General features: G+C 48.9%; 1 protein-coding gene across 1 annotated transcript; it reads right to left on the reverse strand.

Moving 5' to 3' along the window:
* Nucleotides 1-7,765: 7,765 nt before the first annotated feature.
* On the reverse strand, nucleotides 7,766-10,643 carry KRT16 (keratin 16). Its single transcript, XM_025861914.2, has 8 exons — nucleotides 10,068-10,643; nucleotides 9,516-9,598; nucleotides 9,232-9,388; nucleotides 8,977-9,138; nucleotides 8,760-8,885; nucleotides 8,238-8,458; nucleotides 8,109-8,155; nucleotides 7,766-8,004 (listed from the first exon to the last, which is right to left on the reverse strand). Exons 1-8 carry the CDS (start codon nucleotides 10,599-10,601, stop codon nucleotides 7,904-7,906), a joined length of 1,431 nt encoding a protein of 476 aa, XP_025717699.2. The 5' UTR covers nucleotides 10,602-10,643; the 3' UTR covers nucleotides 7,766-7,903.
* Nucleotides 10,644-12,886: the final 2,243 nt, after the last annotated feature.

The following is a 12,886-nucleotide window of genomic DNA, read 5'->3' on the forward strand; positions in this document are numbered from 1 at the left end:
GAAAGAAAGAGAGAAAGAAAGAAAGAAAGAAAGAAAGAAAGAAAGAAAGAAAGAAAGAAAGAAAGAAAGAAAGAAACTTGCTTCTGATTCCGTGGAAACCTGAAAGAGCAGAAGTCTGTGGCCCAAACCCAAGACCAGACTCCACAAATCCTTACTGAGTGTCCCAGAGGCGCTACGTGCTAAGAGTTGTGGGGACCAGCAAAACAAAAAAGCTTCATTTGTGTTTATGTCTCAGGGAGCTGTCAGAAGGTCTTAAAACAACAACCCTCAGAGGTGGGAAGGCAAACATAAGAAATGGCTTATCTCAGATGCTAGGAGGGACACTGTGCTTTTTATAGCCCTCAGAAACAATGGGCCCAAAGAAGGCAAAACCTGACGAGCTTACCACTCATTTATTTACATCAGCAGATACACTTTATGGGCTATCATTAATTCTCACTCCAGCCATTGTTTTAGTTCTTTATGCAATTATCCAAAACAATATTTCACAAACTTTGACACTAACTCAAGCATAAAGAATCTGAGGGTGTGTTCAAAATAAAGTTACAAGGAACATTCAGGAGCACTCAACCTCCTCATCTCAGGTGCCAGGATCTTAGGAAATAGGAACGGCCAGGCAAGAGCAAAATGCTGTCTGATTTGGGACTTGAATCTTAGCTTGGGGAATCCAAGCAACAAGATATTTTTGAACGGAAAAGCTAGTCCCCCTGATTGAAGAGGAAGCTCACATTTCTGCCTTGATATCATCTTCAAAAGGGGTTCATGTTTTGTTTCCACAGGATATGACAATGAAAGGGAGAAACATGCTTCCTGCTCTCAGGTAGTTTTACTAACTAGATAGGAGACCCTAAAAAAGTTTTTTCTTTCCCTTAATTAGTTGAGCCCTCAGGTTCCCCATCAGTCAAGTGGAGACCTTTTTTTCCAGAAGGTTCTCTGATGGGCGATATGCACCTTGAAGATGTGGGCACGGACAGCTTTGTTAGGTAGAGGGCATTCTGCATCCTCTGCTCTGACACCTTGTTACTGAACAACTCATAAGCATGTGATCCAGCTCAGGAGTTTTTGCAACCCAGGCCAGGACTCTATCTCTGTGTGAGGGTCCTTCCATAAGGTCAGCTTTAGAAGTGACAGGTGAACTATCACCACTGCTATTCAACATAGTACTAGAACTCCTAGCCACAGCAATCGGACAACAAAAAGAAATAAAAGTCATCTGAATTGGCAAAGAAGAAGTCAAACTCTCACTCTTTGCAGATGATATGATATTTTACATGGAAAACCCAAAAGACCCCACCCCAAAACTGCTAGAACTCATACAGGAATTCAGTCAAGTGGCAGGATATAAAATTAATGCACAGAAATCAGTTGTATTTCTATACACCAACAACAAGACAGAAGAAAGAGAAATTAAGGAGTCAATCCCATTTACAATTGCACCCAAAACTATAAGATACCTAGGAATAAATCTAACCAAAGAGGCAAAGAATCTGTACTCAGAAAACTATAAAATACTCATGAAAGAAATTGAGGAAGACACAAAGAAATGGAAAAATGTTCCATGCTTGTGGATTGAAAGAACAAATATTGTGAAGATGTCAATGCTACCTAGAGCAATCTACACATTTAATGCAATCCCTATCAAAATACCATCCACTTTTTTCAAAGAAATGGAACAAATAATCCTAAAATTTGTATGGAACCAGAAAAGACCCCGAATAGACAGAGGAATGTTGAAAAAGAAAAGAAAAGCTGGTGGCATCACAATTCTGGACTTCAAGCTCTATTACAAAGCTGTCATCATCAAAACAGTATGGTACTGGCACAAAAACAGACACATAGATCAATGGAACAGAATAGAGAGCGCAGAAATGGACCCTCAACTCTATGGTCAACTCATCTTCGGCAAAGCAGGAAAGAATGTCCAATGGAAAAAAGACAGTCTCTTCAACAAATGGTGCTGGGAAAATAGGAAAGTCACATGCAGAATAATGAAAGTGGACCATTTTCTTACACTACACACCAAAATAGACTCAAAATGGATGAGAGACCTAAATGTGAGACAGGAGTCCATCAAAATCCTAGAAGAGAACACAGGCAGCAACCTCTTCGACCTCAGCCGCAGCAACTTCTTCCTAGAAACATCACAAAAGGCAAGGGAAGCAAGGGCAACAATGAACTATTGGAACTTCATCAAGATAAAAAGCTTTTGCACAGCAAAAGAAACAGTCCACAAAACCAAAAGACAACCGACAGAATGGGAGAAGATATTTGCAAATGACATATCAGATAAAGGGCTAGTATCCAAAATCTATAAAGAGCTTATCAAACTCAACACCCAAAGAACAAATAATCCAATCAAGACATGGGCAGAAGACATGAACAGACGTTTCTCCAAAGACATCCAAATGGCCAAGAGACATATGAAAAAATGCTCATCACTCGGCATCCAGGAAATACAAACCAAAACCACAATGAGGTATCATCTCACACCAGTCAGAATGGCTAAAATTAAGAAGTTAGGAAACGACAGATGTTGGCGAGGATGTGGAGAAAGGGGAACCCTCCTACACTGTTGGTGGGAATGCAAGCTGGCGCAGCCAATCTGGGAAACACTATGGAGTTTCCTCAGAAAGTTGAAAATAGAGCTACCATACAACCCAGCAATTGCACTACTGGGTATTTACCACAAAGATACAAATGTAGTGATCCGAAGGGGTACATGCACCCCAATGTTTATAGCAGCAATGTCCACAATAGCAAAACTATGGAAAGAGCCCAGATGTCCATCAACAGATGAGTGGATAAAGAAGATGTGGTATATATATACAATGGAATATTGTACAGCCATCAAAAAAAACGAAATCTTGCCATTTGCAACGATGTGGATGGAACTAGTGGATATTATGCTGAGCAAAATAAGTCAATCAGAGAAAGCCATATATCATATGATCTCACTGATATGAGGAATTCTTAATCTCAGGAAACAAACTGAGGAGGGTTGCTGGAGTGGTGGGGGGTGGGAGGGATGGGGTAGCTGGGTGATAGACATTGGGGAGGGTATGTGCTATGGTGAGCTCTGTGAATTGTGTAAGACTGATGAATCACAGACCTGTACCTCTAAAACGAATAAAATATTATATGTTAAAAAGAAAAGAAGACAGTAGGAAGGGAAAAATGAAGGGGGGAAATCGGAGGGGAAGATGAACCATGAGAGGCTATGGACTCTGAGAAACAAACTGAGGGTTCTGGGGGGAGGGATGGGTTAGCCTGGTGATGGGTATTAAAGAGGGCACGTATTGAATGGAGCACTGGGTGTTATACGCAAACAATGAATCATGGAACACTACATCAAAAACTAATGATGTAATGTATGGTGATTAACATAACATAATAAAATAAAATTTTAAAAATAAAAATAAAAGTGACAGGTGAATTAATTAACAACAGAGATTTTTAAAAGATAATACTCAAAGTTGGTGAGCAGGTTTTGAAATAGGCACTCTCGTTCCCTGCTGGTAAAATATGTAAATTGGTACCATTTCTCTTGAAATCAATTGGACAGTACAAGTCAAGACCCTTAAAACATTCATTATCTTCTCACCTAGTAATTATACTTCTGGGAATCAAGCCTAAGAAAATAATGCAAAATATTTATAAAAGCTTTATGCAGAACGATGTTATTGCTGTAATATTTTAATTGCAACAACAACAAAAAAAAACAGTGGAAACAGCATTGAAATGTATAACAGTTTTAATAACACAGGGAAGTGTTTCTCTTAAAATATTAAAAACTGAATGCAAAATGATATAGTGTGATTGTAGATAGGTAGGTAGATGATTAGATAGATGGATGGATAGATAGATGATAGATAGATAGATAGATAGATAGATAGATAGATAGATGATAGACAGACCTGTAATATATGAAAGAAACTCACCAAAATGTTATTAGTGGTTGCCTTTGGGTATTGGGATCTGGGGTTCAATCTGAATCATAACCTCACTTATGGCCCAGAAGACAGGATCGTTGACCATAAATAAGGAGACATGTTTGCTCAACAACCAAAAATGATCATGCATTACAGAGTGATGAATCAAGCTCAGCAGCCTTGAAAGATGAAAAATATTTTGCCATGTAAAGCAGGGACTTCGGAGGTTAAATGTGTCATTTATCACCACCCCTCTAAGCACCTCTAAAATTAGTGTTAATGGATAAAACCTGTGTTGGACAAAGAGAACAGGAGAAGGGATTACAGTAACAAAATCTCAGAATCTAGAAAATAAACAAAAACGTAATCTTGGTGCTTTCCCAGGGAGAAGCCAAGAAGCAAGCAGATTCACACAGCAGGACCCTGGAAGCCTCTGGAATAGGAGCCACCAGGCATCTCTGAAGGTGGAGGGCAGGTGGGCTAGAAACAGGAAGATAAATGGGTCAAAAGTCTGTATAAAAAGCAGGGATACCTCCATAGCCCCTTTCTATCCCAACCCCACCTAATGCCAACCACTCCTTCTTTACCTCAGGAGAAACTGGAGGTGTACTCTGGAGAATTTACCAGAGGAACTAAACCCTGAGGGACCAAGCACAGCTTGGGTAAGCGTGGGGTAATAAACTGACTTAAGTCAGATTAACAGACTGAGACACTCTCAATCCCCTTCCTCCACATAGTTTCCTCAAAGTTGGTAGCTTTTCATAGGCCAGCCTAGTAAATTAGAGACATCCTTCCTGAGGAAGACCCTACCCGAGAGAAAAGGCCTAAAGATACTGACATTTGGGGTCCCCCAATAAAAACAGCATATTCACCAGATTATTCTATAGCGAGACTCAGCAGGGGGAAAGCCCCCCTGCTGTACACACACACACTCACTTTCCAATCAGCTTCTTCGTGACTTACTCTTAAATATTAACCAAAGATCAAGAACCACAGACATTTGAGGGAAGCCTCTGGCATAAAGGACGGAGATAAGACAAACCAGGAAAAAGGCAGCTGAGAGGAAACAGAAATGATGATGGAAATGGAAGAATTGTTAAAACCATGAAATATTGTGTCTTGAAAAAAGAACAAGAGACTATTCTTTTAAAAAGTATCCAGAGTTACTAATATGTATCCAATTTTTTTAAAAGATTTTATTTATTTATTTGAGAGAGAGAGAATGAGAGATAGAGAGCACGAGAGGGAAGAGGGTCAGAGGGAGGAGCAGACTCCCTGCCGAGCAGGGAGCCCGATGTGGGACTCGATCCCGGGACTCCGGGATCATGACCTGAGCCGAAGACAGTCGCTTAACCAACTGAGCCACCCAGGCGCCCAATATGTATCTAATTTTTAAAAAAACTAAATAATAAGGTTGGATAGCAAAGTTTAGGAAAATTTCAGAAAGTCAAAAAAAAAAAAGAGACAGAAATTAGATGAAAAATAGAATGAAATACATAGGATAAAGAAGAGTTCCAGAAAGAGAGAAAATGGAGGGGAGGAAATCATAAAATAAATAGAAAATTTCCTGGAAAATTTCTGAAGAACATGAATTTCTATGCTGAAAGATGCTGCTACATGCCCAATCCAACAGATCCAACACAGCCACATGGAGGCAGAACATGTGATATTGTAGCCTGCTAGAGAGCAAGAGAAGAGCCTAAAGCTCTGGGGGAAGGGGTAGAAATCGGATAACATCCAATATCTAGAATCAAAACAGCATTAGACTTCTCAGTAACAACACTGGAAACCAGGAAATAGTGACCCAATACCTTCAAGGTGCTGAGGGAAAATTATTTGCAACCTAGAATTCCATACCCAGCCAAATTATCCATCAAGAATGGGAGTAGACTAATGATGTTTTCAGACATGAAAAGTCTACGCATCCTGTCTCAGGAAATTGCCAGAGGATGTGTTTCACTATAATGAAGAGGGATGAAAAGAAGAAGGGAGACATGGGATCTAGAAAGAGGGAAGCAACACAGAAAGAAGGGATGTTCAAGAGGACAGTGAAGGAAGATTCCAGGATGGCGGGAGGCACAAAGAGCACCCAGAACATGCTGGAGCAGGACAGTGGGCTCCAGGAGAAATATCTTCAAGAAGATAAAACTGATGGAACACTCAGTGTTTTGACATATTAGGAGGAGACCTATACTTCTGTGCAGTGAACTAGGGAATACACTTAGGTTAAGGACATAGAAAACCTCAGCAAACTGAAAAAGATATTTATTCCAAAGAAATGTAATACAATATAAAATATTTTTGACTGTAAAGAATAGTTAATCATGACAATGTAAAATTAAACATTTCTCTAATGAAATATGGATATATTGAGAGGGTAGGAAGAAATAGGGAGGGACAATGTTGAATAAGAGAGCTGAATTCCCCTCCTTCACAGAGGGAAGTCAAGCAATCAAAAACTAAAATTGGGGGGCAGCTGGGTGGCTCAGTTGGTTGAGTGTCTGACTCTTGGTTTCAGCTCAGGTCACGATCCCGGGGTCATGGGATTAATCCCTGTGTCAGGCTCCAGGCTCAGCATGGAGTTTGTTCAAGATTCTCTCTCTCCCTCTCCCTCTGCCTCTCCCACCCCCCCAACCCCTGCCCTCAAAATAAATAAATAAATAATATCTTTTTTAAAAACTAAAATTGAAAAAAAAACAATCAAGAAATGGTTGTATAAGCCTGTAATTTAGAAATAAGGCAAATGCCAAAAGTAACAGAGTTGAAAGTGGGAGGTGGGAACAGAGGCAGGTGACACAGCCTGGGAATGGCTCTTTTCCACAAAAAGACTTATTATGTGACACATACATAACTATGATTTTGTTAATTAATTTTTTTAAATATAGAAGGTACCCATAGCAAGCAAGAGGTGTGGGAAAGGATGGTTGACTCCTGGGTGCAGAGCAGGGCAGGGCAGGAAAGCACCAAAGCGAGTTGAGACAGAGGGTCGAGCATTGGAGGGGAAAGGGAAAGTCACAGGTGGTTAAACAGAGGACCTGATCAACGTCCTTCTTGATCTTGACCATATTCTTGCTGGAAAGGCCATCAAGCAGAAATGGGAGTGAGAGAGAATGGACAGCGAGGGCCCTGCTTAGGGGGCCGTGCCTAGTCCCTGGGAGAGAGGAAGCCAGTCTGAATGTGGGGGTGGGGTCGCGTGGGGACAAAGAGGAGGGCATGAGTGACAGATGTTTCCTAGCGGACTTGTCAGCCCTCGGGTCCCTGCCTGAGGGAGATGAGAAAGAAGGGGCTGATAAGGGGTGATGCGGAGGAGCAGGTTGGGAGAAGAAAATTCAGTTCTAACCATGGACCCCCATCCCCAAGGCAGAAGGCTCTCTCTCCCACCATCCAACACAGAACTTGCTGGGCAAGTGTGAGAAGCCGAAGAGTAGAGTTGAGAGCTTAAGCTTTGGAGTCTTTGGGTTAAAATACCTAAAAGCATGGCCTTCGTAACCAGACAGACCCAGTGTGAAGCACAGTCATACCTCTTACTATCTTGCATGACTTTTTCCAAGTTACTCAACCTCTGAATGGCAGGGTTGTCTCCATTCCAAAACAGGCCTGACCATACGCACTTCCCAGGGTGGCTGTCAACACAGGGAAGCTCCTTCCCATCCTGTGTCCCACCTCCCACACCCTTGCTAGTAGAGGGTTCTTCTAGGAAGACCCTACCAGGGCTTCTGAGCTTTGCTGTTTCCTGGACCCCTCTGGCTGTGAGGTCCCAGGAGGTCCCTGGGAGACACCTTCAACCCCCTCCCATTAGTTCAAGAACAGAGACCACACAGGTTTGCATCAACCAGAAAGTCAGCTTTATTAGCCCACCACCAGCGGAGGGGAAGGGGAGACAGCTGGAAACCGCGCTGGGAGAACAGGGCCCTGGCCCAGGCCTTCAGGAGGTTGGGGCCGGCAGGTGGGCAGGAGGCTCTGGAAGAGGCAGCTCAGGGCTTGGAGCTCTGGCCCTGGTTGAAGCTGGATGAGCCCTGCTCCTTGAGGATGGGCCGGGTCTGGTGGCCGGAGGAGGAGGTGGAAGAGGAGAAGACTGTGGGAGAGAGGGGAGGGGGTGAGAAGGGCATTGGGAGCTAAGAGGCCCCACACAGGGAGGGCTGGGGTCTCTGGGGCACCCAGGACCCTCAGGAGCCTTACCATTGTGGGAAGAATAGGAATGGCTGGACGCTTGCTGGGAGGAGAGGCTGTGGGGAGAAAAGGTAGAGTGGTTAGATGTGCTGGGAGCGTAGAGGGGCTGGAGGGGGGTGGAGGGGGCTGGGCACTCACTGGGCGTCCTCGCCCTCCAGCAGGTGACGGTAGGTGGCGATCTCCTGCTCCAGCCGCGTCTTTACGTCCAGCAGGATCTGGTACTCTTGGCTCTGCTGCTCCATCTCGCAGCGCAGCTGGGCCAGCTGCTCCTCCACGTTGCCGATCAGCCCCTGGATCTGGGCCAGCTGCATGCAGTAGCGGCCCTTGGTCTCCTCCAGGCTGCTCTCCAGGGATGCTTTCTGTGAGCAGGAGAAAGAGAGTCAACAGAGGTGGTCACTATTGTCCCCCCAGGCCTCTGGGCATGTTTCCTAAGAGGTACATGGATTGTGATTCCAGCTGGGCTACTGATGGGCCAGACAATGTGGAGGAAAGGTATTCCATTGTTCTGGGCCTTAATTTCTGTGTCTGTATAATGAATATAATGATCCCTCCAGTCCCACTCCTGGAATAAGAGAGGCAGAACTGTCTTGTGGCAGTGTTAAGGGCCTGGTGGCCCTTACTGGGGACTTGGGGACTGGGGCTGGGTGGGGTCCCTCATACCATGCTGAGCTGGGACTGCAGTTCAATCTCCAGGCCCTGGAGCACCCTCCGGAGCTCGGTCACCTCACTGCGGCCACTCTGCACCAACTCGCTGTTAGAGGCCACTTCTTTGTTCAGTTCCTCGGTCTGCGAGAAGAATGAAGAGCAGGTGTGAGACGCTCCAGAGGTGCTCCCTTGCTGGGCAGTCCTGCAGGAGGGCTGAGGACCTGAGCCCCACCTTGCTCAGGAACCAGGCCTCCGCGTCTCTGCGGTTCTTCTCCGCCATCTGCTCGTACTGGTCGCGCATCTCGTTCAGGATGCGGCTCAGGTCCACGCCAGGGGCGGCGTCCATCTCCACACTGACGTCCCCGCCAGTCTGACCCCGCAGGGCAAGCATCTCCTAGGAAGGGATGGCGGGAGGTGGTCAGCTCAGCTGACCCCTTTCCGGGTTCCTGAACCAGCCTCCCGCAGCCAGTGGTCAGCAGGGCCTCACTTCCTCATGGTTCTTCTTCAGGTAGGCCAGCTCCTCCTTCAGGCCCTCGATCTGCATCTCCAGGTCGGTCCTGGCCAGGGTCAGCTCATCTAGCACCCGGCGCAGGCCGTTGATGTCGGCCTCCACGCTCTGGCGCAGGGTCAGCTCATGCTCATACCTGGCAGGACAGAGGTCGGGGCATCATGCTCCATCTGGGAGGCTTCTGAGGCTCAGGACCAATGGCCCCACTGCTTGCCTCCTGCCCTCTGCCCCGCACGCAGTCCACCACCACAGTGGTTGCTCACTTGGTCCTGAAGTCATCAGCTGCCAGCCTGGCATTGTCGATCTGCAGAATGGGCTGAGCGTTCTCGATGGTGGCGGCAATGATCTACAGAGAGGGTGGAAGGACAGGCCTGTTAGCCAAGACTCCGTTGCTCAGGGGGAAAGAGCAGAGAGGGGAGAAAGGTAGATCCCCAAACTTGAGGGTCGCCTAGCTGGCAGGTCATGCCCTCCGGCCAGCTTGGGTGTCTTTTCCACCCAGCTCAGGGTGTGTGGAGGGATGCCCCCCAGTCTCCTGCCACCCCATCCTCCATCCCAGGCTGAGAGAAGCTGAGGGTGCAATGCACACCTGCAGGGAATAAGAGAGTCAGGGCTCCGGTCCCAGCTCAGATACCTCGATGCTGAAAAGGGACCCTCTGCCACCAATTCTGAGTGGCCTGTGTGGCCTCTCTCCCAAGGTGGGCTCAGTCTCCCTGTTTGTAAAATAAAGATGCTAGAAAGTGGTTTTCTAAGGGCCACTGCAGCCATGACCTCTCTCAATGCTCTGCCCACCTGCACCGCCCACCAGGCCCACACACCTTGTTCCGCAGCTCCTCGATGGTCTTGAAGTAGGGGCTGTAGTCCTTGGCCTCATTGGGCCGCTGCCTCTGGTACCAGTCGCGGATCTTCACCTCCAGGTCGGTGTTGGCCTCCTCCAGGGCACGCACCTTGTCCAGGTAGGAGGCCAGGCGGTCGTTGAGGTTCTGCATGGTAAGCTTCTCATTGCCGGAGAGAAGGCTGCCATCGCCGCCGCCGAAGCCACCGCCGAAGCCACCGCCGATGCCACCACCAAAGCCAGCACCAAGGCCAGCACCATATCCTCCACCAAAGCCGCTACCCAGGCCCCCCCCGAAGCTGCTGCTGCTGCTGAAGCCGCCGCCATAGCCGCCCCCCAGGCCGCAGGCCCCCCCGGAGGAGTAGCGGGAGGTGGAGACTGACAGGCCCCCGTAGGCGCTGGGGGCCCGGCAGGACCCTCCGGCCAGGACAGAGGACATGCGGCTGGAGCCACCACCGATGCCACAGGAGCCCTTCATGGAGCTGGAGGAGGTGAACTGGCGGCTGCAGGTGGTCATGGTAGAGAAGGGAGGCGAGTGAGTTGGCAGAGAGGAGAGAAAGGTGCTCAGGAAGGCTGGGAGGACGCTGGGGCTGCTCAAACCCCAGGAACCTTTTATAGGCACTGGGGCAGGCGGGGCCTCCCAACTGCTGACTTGCGGGCTCCCCTGCGGATTTCGTCACTCCAGGTCGCGTCCAACTCCCCTCTCTGGATCAGGATTATTCAGCCCGGGGTCGACTCACTTCGCTGGGTGCCACTTGAGTTCCCACCCAGCACTGGGGGTGTGGGGCCGAGAGAAAAACACACAAACGCGAGTCGGTCATGACTCAGGCTGGGCGGCGGGAACCTGGCTCTCAGTTCCTGGAGCCTCAGGGGCCAGTGGGGCCTTGGCACAGGCAGTCTGTGGCAGCCGCGTCCCCAGGCAGTGAGTCAGCCCATGACGGACTCCCTGCCCCACGGGACAGCCTTGGCGGCAAAAGGCCCCAGCAATCATGCCAGCCCGGGGCTGTCTCGGGCTGTGCTGTGGGGTCCTATGTGCCCGGCGCTGGACAGGAGAGCTGGGGTCGTCGCTTCACTCCACTTTGTGCGCTCTGTGGCCTGAGACCCCTTGCCTCCCCTCTCTGGGCCTCAGTTTCCCCTCAGCGAAGTGACAAAGGCTAGACTGGGTGATCTCGGAGTCCTTTCTTGCTCTAAAACTTCTCCAACTCTCCCTTATTGGATCCAATCCCAGTTTCAGAGGCTGCCTTTGAGCCCCCAGGGTCCTCAGAAGTGTTGGGTACCATGGACCCAGCATGTACCATTGAACGTCCCACTCTGCCCCTTACAAGCCATGCAGCATAGGCAGTCAGTCCTGGGCCTCAGTTTTCTCATCTGTAAAAGGGGAGGACACACCACAGAAGAACATGCACACAGGACCACACTGGCAACTCCCCAACCGTGGCCCTGCCCCCAGGTTCCCCATCCTTCCTTTGCAGCCAGCTGTCCCCTCCTGCCTCCTCACACCCACCTCTGCACTCTGGCACCTCCCTCCCACAACCCTGCCCTCTCCTCTGTACACTAATACTCCCACCTTTTGAGCAGTCCATCCCCAATGCATTGCCCTACTTAATCATGGATGCCCACCATAAACTGCGGTGGGAGGGAGTCCCCACCCTGCCAGTAGTGCCATGTGTGACCCCTGACCCCACCAGGGACACCCGAGTTCCCACACTGGATCCAGGGCTCCGTTCCCAACAGTTTTCCTTTGAGGATCCACAGATTCCGGGCTGGTCGTTCAGTGGACAAGATGGGTATTGTATACCACGCTGGGGTATTGTCTGGAATGCTCTGTGTGTACCACACAATTCCATGAGGGGCAATATTCCTGCCACAGATTCATAGATGAGGCAGCTGGGAGGTTAAGGGGGCTTCCCAAGACCCCAGTCACGGGAGAGCTGAGGTTTGGACCCCTGCCTGTCTGCTTGTTCAGCCGGGGCCTTCCCACCATCCTGAGCCACCTCTCTCTCTCTGTGTCGCCAATATGCATGATTGTCTTGAATTAACCCTGTGAAGTAGGGAGGGGAGAGGGAGAACCAGAGGGAGGGGGTGATTCGCCCAACGTAATTCGGCTTTAAGAACCCCGGGCTCAGGGTGTCTCCACTTGCCCATGATGCCATGCAGGCTGGGACCAGGTATGTCCATTCTCATTTACCTCCCCACAGTGCCTGGAGGGAGCTCTGCCCACGGTGGGCATGACCTTGGCGTGAAGGCTGGAGGCAGGATTGGGGGAGGGGGGATCTAAATCCCAAAACAGAAGCGACCTCAGGGTGCTCTGGGGGGTGACCCACAGAACTACCCACTGTCCTTGCTCTAAAGTGCCTCTGTGGGCTTGCCTCAGCCTGGGCACTGCTGGGTGATACTACGGGAACCGAGGGTCAGGAAATTGGCTCAGCACATTGCACCCTGTCAGTCACTCAACTTGTAGGAACAGGGCCCAGCGGTCTGAGCAGAGCTGGTGTCCAACACAAACTTCCAGGGCCAGGTTTGGGAGACAGAACTTGATACTCCCTTCTCCCAACCCCCAAAATGGGCCAAATGGGTCCTAGAAGCTTGGACAAAACCTCTGCCATCCCAGGTGTCAAGACCTGGAGTTCAGATCCAACCACAGACTCATCACCCTCAGAACAAAAAATGACCTTTGAGGCCACCAAAGGCCACCAAGCCCCAAGCAGAGAGAGTGAAAGACTTGTCCTGGATTAAATAGCACAGAAACGGGAGCAGCAACTTGAACCTGGCTCCAGCACAGTTCCTGAGGTTCACACGGAC

The sequence above is a fragment of the Callorhinus ursinus genome, unplaced genomic scaffold, assembly GCF_003265705.2.
Source record: "Callorhinus ursinus isolate GAN/ISIS: 27379988/994484 unplaced genomic scaffold, GSC_fseal_2.0 scaffold108, whole genome shotgun sequence".
NCBI classification, from domain to species: domain Eukaryota; kingdom Metazoa; phylum Chordata; class Mammalia; order Carnivora; family Otariidae; genus Callorhinus; species Callorhinus ursinus.